This window comes from Chiloscyllium plagiosum, chromosome 2, assembly GCF_004010195.1.
Source record: "Chiloscyllium plagiosum isolate BGI_BamShark_2017 chromosome 2, ASM401019v2, whole genome shotgun sequence".
NCBI classification, from domain to species: Eukaryota; Metazoa; Chordata; class Chondrichthyes; order Orectolobiformes; family Hemiscylliidae; genus Chiloscyllium; species Chiloscyllium plagiosum.
Genome location: NC_057711.1, coordinates 30,200,172 through 30,207,501, shown reverse-complemented (window position 1 = coordinate 30,207,501; position 7,330 = coordinate 30,200,172). Strand labels below are relative to the sequence as shown.

General features: G+C 40.4%; 1 protein-coding gene across 1 annotated transcript in view; it reads left to right on the top strand.

Annotated features, from left to right (window-relative positions):
• The first annotated feature begins 1,278 nt into the window (after positions 1-1,278).
• LOC122558293 (thrombospondin-4-like) overlaps positions 1,279-7,330 on the top strand; it is a 124,684-nt gene continuing 118,632 nt past the window's right edge. Inside the window, exon 1 of the mRNA XM_043706705.1 lies at positions 1,279-1,574. Coding sequence (XP_043562640.1) covers positions 1,493-1,574 — 82 coding nt within the window. The 5' untranslated portion in view covers positions 1,279-1,492. The remainder of the gene's footprint in view (positions 1,575-7,330) is intronic.

Here is a 7,330-nt window from a genome sequence, read left to right as displayed (position 1 = left end):
CATCAAGGGCATGCGTGCATGGGTTATAAATATAAGCAGCATCACCCACATCTTTAAAATGAATTTTCTAAAAGTACCTCATTTTGCTACATTAATAGCAGTATAAAAATTCAAGTTGTTGCTGTTTCTCCTCCCTGGTCTCTTCATTCATGCTGACTCAATATGTACAAACCATGACACCTTTGAACCTTACAACATAATAATTAATACTATTAAAATTCATTACCATTTCATCTCATTCTGCCCAAACCATCCTTTCTCTACCATTGAAATCTTTAAAGATAGAAAAGAAAGGTATTTCCACTAACATTTCATTTAGCCATTAGTTATTGCTCAGTGCTAGCACTCTCATCGCCAGGTTAAACGTGTGGATTAAAGTCCCATTCCGGTGACGAGTACAGAAAGCTGGCCTGATAGTTCCACGCAATACTGAAGGATCACTACATTGTTGGATGCCTCACCTTTAGGATAAACCAGGTCCTTCTCAGATGAACAAACATGATCCCAGTGAGTTGAAGAATTCTCCCCAAGTGCACTGGCCAATATTTATCTCTGAACCAACATCAATGAAATTGATCATTGTGGTCGATTATTGTAGTCACATTGCAAAGGTGACTACATTTTAAAAGTATTTAATTTGCTGTAAAGGCACTATATACATGTATGTTATTTCTTTTTCAGTTTTTTATGAAGATAAAGGGGTAAAATTAGGCTTCAGCAGGGCAAAGTGTGCTGAAAGGGCTTGTTTTGGTCAATGCCCCTTTAAGAAATGACTAAGGTGTGACAGTTCAAGCTTTGGAGATGTCAGTGTTGAACTGGGGTGTACAAAGCTAAAAATCACACAACACCAGACCTTTGCTATAAATTCTGTGTCTTACAATTTTATTCTCCGCAATCATCTGATGAAGGAGCAGCGCTCTGAAAGCTAGTGCTTCTAAATAAACCTGTTGGACTATAACCTGGTGTTGTGTGATTTTTAACAGTTCAATCTATCCAGCTAGAAGAATGTATCAAATCTCTCTTTAAATTCACTTTCCATCTTGTAATTTAGCTGGATGAGATAAAGGTAAATTTTCTCGTAATTCATTTCGTGTTTGCTGGACCACCCTGAAGGGTGGCCAGCTCCATACTTTAACGAATGGCCGTATTTTACAACTCACATCAGGCTGTAAGATTGAGGTAAGCTTCTGTTCATAATGAGCCATTATCCCAAGAGTGTAAGAGGCAAGGCAAATCCTCACACATGTGGAGAAACTTTTTTTTTGTCGTCACACTTTCTCAGTGTGAGGCGAGCTGGTGAGGGAGTTAAAAAGGAATGTAGGTCAGTCAGCTTTCCGTCACAGCACAGCTGGACACAGGGCAGTATGTCCCGGTGGCGTTAGTAACCGTGTCTCTAGCCACTTCCCCCCCTCCTCTAAACCCAACGCTTATCGTATTCTAGCAATACCACTTCCCAGCTCCTTGAAGTACTGACTTTCAGGACCCTGAAGAGATGAAGTGGAGGTCTGTGTTGCTGATTTTCCGATTCCTCTTGCAGGCAGCTCCAAGCTTTTCCGCCGATTCGGAACCAGAAAGTGAGTATCTGAGGTAACTGAAAGAGAAAGGATTTGATTTTGACTTCGATTGCGAAAGGTCTTGCAGCACTTTATTGGAAGTCCTTGCGCTCCTTTCTCTAATTGCGCCCAATGTAAAAATTCGACTACGCCTCGTCACCGTCCCACACTGTAAAATAAATCCGGACTGAATTAGTAACCCAGAGAAGTAACGTGATTTCAAGAGAACTGGTGGGGACGGTGAGATTATCATCAAGATGTTAAATGGTACACTGTGATGGACAATCCAGAGATGAGCAAAGGGAACTTTAATTCTAAACAAAATGGTACAAGACTTCCAAATTAGCTCATTCTTTGAGATGTTTACTGTAACAAGGGAGAGGTTATACTGAAGTTGTTACTGCATGACCTGCACCCATTCAGATCCTGTCACGTATTTCAATGGGATACTTTGGCCACTGTTGGGAAAGTATAAAATGAATATGTTACGAACCTATAATCGTAACCATTTGCTCTTTTAATTGGATAGTCATCTGTTTAATGTTAGTCTGTTATATATAATTACTTTAGATTGCTTTGGAAGGTGCTTTGGGATACAGCAATTCAGAAACCTCTGGGGCTTATAGTCTGGCCATACACACGCCCAGACTCCAGTCAACTGAGAGAGAGTTCAGTGCCAAGTAAGGTACACCATAAGAACATCTTTGTTTCAGAATATCGCTGTTTCCCTTTCGAAAATCCACAAAAAAATGTACTAATTGCCATTTTACTTCCGCAAATCTGAAGTACTTTATAATGAGATTAGGCTCAATTCGTGTTGGAGCTCAGCCCGTGATACAAGATTACAGTTTTCCCATCCAGCTATAATGGCTGGGAAATGCGATCCCACGCAAAATGACTTTGCTGTTTAAATATAACCAAACCAGTAGTAATCAAATCAGAAGGGAAAATCTACCGGAGTATAACGTTAAACGCCCACAAAAGCGGGTCATATAGGTTTAATTAGTTATGAAAATAACTGTAAATCATTGTATTTGTTGCAATTCCGTTCTGCCACTATTTCTTTTATAATGCCGGCTCGCTATGAAGATTAGCGACGGGCTATGGATCATGCAATACTGCAACGGAGTCGCTTCATGTTGAAGGAGGATTGGCAGTCCTTTTGTACGAGGAACGCTCTGATTTAGTATCTGACCTTCTGAGCCCTGTGTGCACCCCTTGATTATTAACTTCCCAGTGTTTCTATCAGTGAGATCCAATCGTTCAATTAGCATTTCACCGTGACCATCTGTTCCTCAGTAATTGTTTCCATAGCGGGAATAATGTATTGAAAACATCAAAACGATTGCGTTTGAGACGTCAGTGGGAAGTTGGAATGACAAAAAATACAAGATGAAAGTGATGGTTGGGTATCCAAAAGGGTAAGAATTTAAAAGAAGTAGTAATCACCATCGTTCTTAAATGTTGCTGAAGCATCCCTCTAAGAAAAATTCATACTAGTTCTAAATTGGATATTTTAAATTTGTGACCGGCTAGATTAACATTTATTGCCTATCCTGAAATTGACCTTGAGAAAGTGGTGTTGTCTATGTGGTGCAGGTGTACCCAGGATGCTGTGGGAGTTTTACAATTTAACATAACCACAGTGAAGGTCCAGTAATGTGATTCCAAATTAGGATGATGTATGGATTGCTGAGACTCTGGGGGGGGGTGGAGAAGTGGCAGGGAGGGGCATGACAGGGTGGAATTTGCTGGTGATGTTCTGGCTCATCTGTTGCCCTGGAGTGCTGAAGATCTGCAGGGAGGTACAACTACTTAAAGAGCAACACAGGAATGTTCAGAGTTGCTAAAGAAAAGGAACAGAGAAATGGGCCACAGCCGAAAGACACAACAGCTGCAAAGATTCCTCTCCTGGCACAGGTTGAAATGAAAGACAATATTAAACAGAATGGCCATGTCTCACAGTAACAAAGGTTTAACAAACCACAACAGCTATGAGAAGCTACATTTCTGTGATTGATGGTGACAGACTGTGTTTCAAAATGTATGCCACACTAAACCTCTCCAAAGAACAGAAAATAAAACTGAGTGCCGAAATTTTGAAAGCCTAGAAGGCATGCTTTGAATCACAAGGGAATGTAATGTATGAATGATCTAAGTTCAATAGTAGGGCCAAAAGTGAAAAGACTCTATTGATCTATACATATTTAGAAATTTATGTGTACTTTTGAAAAATACAAGGAAAAGTTTTTTTGTTTATAAGAGACCCTACCATGGTGCCTGTATTAATGACAGAAGTCATACTGAATAATAAAGAAGTAAAATTAAGACCAAAGTTCTTCACAGTTCAGTTAACGGCTCCTGGGCTCGGAGGAACCCTGTGAATTTGTGCAATTCAAAGATGATACGATTAAAAACTGAATTTTCTTAGCCATAAGAAATTCTGTGATAGCAGCTCAATGGTTATGAGCAGATAATCTGACTCTTGAAGAAGTTAAAAATATGTTCAGAAACTCTGAGCAAGTAAGTCAGGGAGGTCTTGCTAAAACTGTGCAAGGCACTATCCAGACTGCAGCTAAAATACTATGAATAGTTTAGCCCCTTTATCTAAAGAAAGATGTACTGACATTGGAGGCAGTCCATGGAAGGTTCTCTAGGTTGATCCTGGGTATGTAGGGATGTTCTCATGAGGTGTCTTTGAGTAGGTTGGAACTGTACTCATTGGAGAGAGATCTTTATTGAAAAATGTAAGATTCTTAGAATCTTGACAGGGTAAATGCAAGGAGGTTGTTTCCCCTTATGGGAGAGTTTAGGACTAAAGGGCATCATCTCTGAGTAAGAACATTCACAACACAGAGATGAGGAGGATTTTTTTTCTGGCAGTGGTATTGGATTAGTGGAATTCATTACTGCAAAGGCCTGTTGAGTCGAGGTTGTTACGCACGGTTAAGGCTGACACAGACAGGTTTCTAATCAGAGGGAAATGAAGGTTTATGGGGGAAAAGGCAGGAAAGTGGAATCAAGGTTTATCAAGGAACAAATTACTGTAGATGCTGGAATCTGTACTGAAAACAACAAATGATGGAGATCTCAGCAGGTCAGACAGCATCCATGAAGAGAGAGCAAGCTAATGTTTCAAGTCTAGGTGACTCTTCATCAGAGCTGGTGAAGTGTGGAGGGGACAGCATTTATGCAATAGTTTGGGGAGAATGGAGGTAGTGCGTGGAGGGTGCTGACGGAGAAATATGTTGATTGTTCAGGTTAAGTGATTGTAATGTGAGAATGGCAGAACAATGGTGTGTCTCCTGCCAGATTTAGAATCATAGAATCCCTACAGCGTGGAAACAAGCCTTTTGGTCTAACAAGTCCACATTGACCCTCCAAAGAGTAACCCATCCAGACCCATTCCCCTACCCTATTACTCTACATTTACCCCTGACTAAATGTACCCAACCGACACATCCCTGAACACACACATCCCTGAACACTATGGGCAATTTAGCACGGCCAGTTCACCTAACCTGCACATCTTTGGATTGTGGGAGGAAACTGGAGCAGAGGTCCTCACATAAAACAAAGGAAAGCATACTAAGCGTAAACAGTGTTTAACTGTGAGAAGCAATATGATTTCCCTTGGAAGTATTAGGCAGGAACAAGATAAAAATCCTATCGCTTTAATCTAAGAGATGATTGCAGCTATAAAGGTGTTGGATGATTACTCTAGCAAGTGCAGCTACTCCAGAAATGTTGAATGAAGACATGGATGATTCAATCGACATGTTAGAGTGGGCTATTAGGTCACATCTAAAAGAGACTCATGGTTTGTAAGTGTTGCAGGAAGGAAGTATCAAATGAGTATGAAGTGCCAGATAGACGGTGTGGTGCTTCCTGCGACATAATGAGCTCACAAACGTCTGTAAAATAAGACCAAATAGAAATCCACAATAAAGCTCACAAATATACCGTTGAGACTCTATGATGGAATGACTCTCACTTGATATGGACAATTTACTCTGACAGACCAAGGTTGTGTCAAGAATGAAGAATTGGAATTCTAGATATTAGACATGAAATTACAGCTTCAATCTCAACAGGAACAAGTCAAAAGCTCAGGGACTAACCTTATACCTGCTAAAAGACATTTAGAGTGTTCAGCACACAATACTGACTGACAAACAGGCAAACAAACAGCGAGAAACAGAAAGGGTCCCACTGCAGGAGTGCATAGGAAACTGGATGCCATTATCACCGCAGGAAAAGATTGCCAGAAACTGTAACTGAAGGAAAAGGGATCTCTAAGGCAACAGTGGAAATCAGCAGTCAGCTGAGACAATCTTGAAATAGTATCAAAGGGCACATCATTTCAACCAGCAAATGTTGGATGAAAAGTTGACAACCTGCATTTGGGTCAAGTATATAAAAAAACTGATAAAAGAGGGACTAAGTAAAATAACAAACAGTTTGTTAATGATTGACACTAATGTTTGTATATGCCTAACTTGGATAGCTCAAAACACAAATGCTACTGCAAAAACAATTACTTTTCATTTATTATGAAAAAGGGGATATTTGGACTGAAATGCAATCTCGTACAAATGATCTCCCTAGCTTTCTGTTGTCATGTGATTTTTATCATGAGCTGCACCCTATAGGCATCCACCCTACAGCCAGATTATTAAAAGAGTTGAATGCTTCATTGATTGCATTATAGTGAGGATCAGGTCTCAGAAATATTGGGAAGTGCACCCAAGCAATTAAACTAATTAGAAAATTAAGGAACAATATTTTCAGTGTAAAAGGTTGATTGATCGTAATCCCAGCTGATAAATTGCATTTAAAAATTTGTAAATACATACAATCTCAGAGTGGTAAAGAATTTTAATAGCCTCTAAACATACAGAGATTACAAACCAGATTCTTAGTGGTCAGAAAGATTTCTCCCATAGTCTCACAATCGTGTTAAGGATTTAACTTGATGCCTGGCTCTTTATTTATTCATTGGATGGTGGTGTCACTGGCTACGTCGGCATCATTTATCCATTAGCAATTGTATTTGTGAAGGTGGTGGTCAGAAGCCTTCTTGAATCATTCAGTTTATGTGATGTAGATGCACCCACCATACTAGAAGGAAGAGAGTTTGAGGATATTGACTCAGTGGCAGTGAAGGAACATGGTCATGCAATTGAATGCAAGAGATTCAATCTTGTTGGACATGGTCATTGCCTGACACTTATGCACCATGAATGTTACTCGTCACTTATCAAGCACGTTATAAATTATGTTGGTTCTGAAATGGTAAATATTCATCTTGCCTTTGCTCCACCCATTCTACTAATGTCGCATAGTTTGACAGTGGCGACAACGAGTTTTCCACTTGCTTTTGGAGGGAGCAGATGTACCTGTATCAGTTCCCTAAGTTCCTAGTAATTATGCCTGACTAAATGTAGTTTAGCCATAATGTAACAAACCTTCTAATCCAAGAATAATACTTCTTCTGTAAATAGCTGAAAATGTGTTGCTGGAAAAGCGCAGCAGGTCAGGCAGCATCCAAGGAGCAGGGGAATCAATGGTTTGAGCATGAGCCCTTCTTCAGGAATGAGGAAAGTGTGCCAAGCAGGCTAAGATAAAAGGTAGGGAGGAGGGACTTGGGGGGTGGGGGGGGGAAGGAGGAGGCATTGGAAATGCGATAGGTGGAAGGAGGGTAAGGTGAAGGTGATAGGCCGGAGCGGGGGGGGGGGCAGAGAGGTCAGGAAGAAGATTGCAGGCTAGGAAGGTGG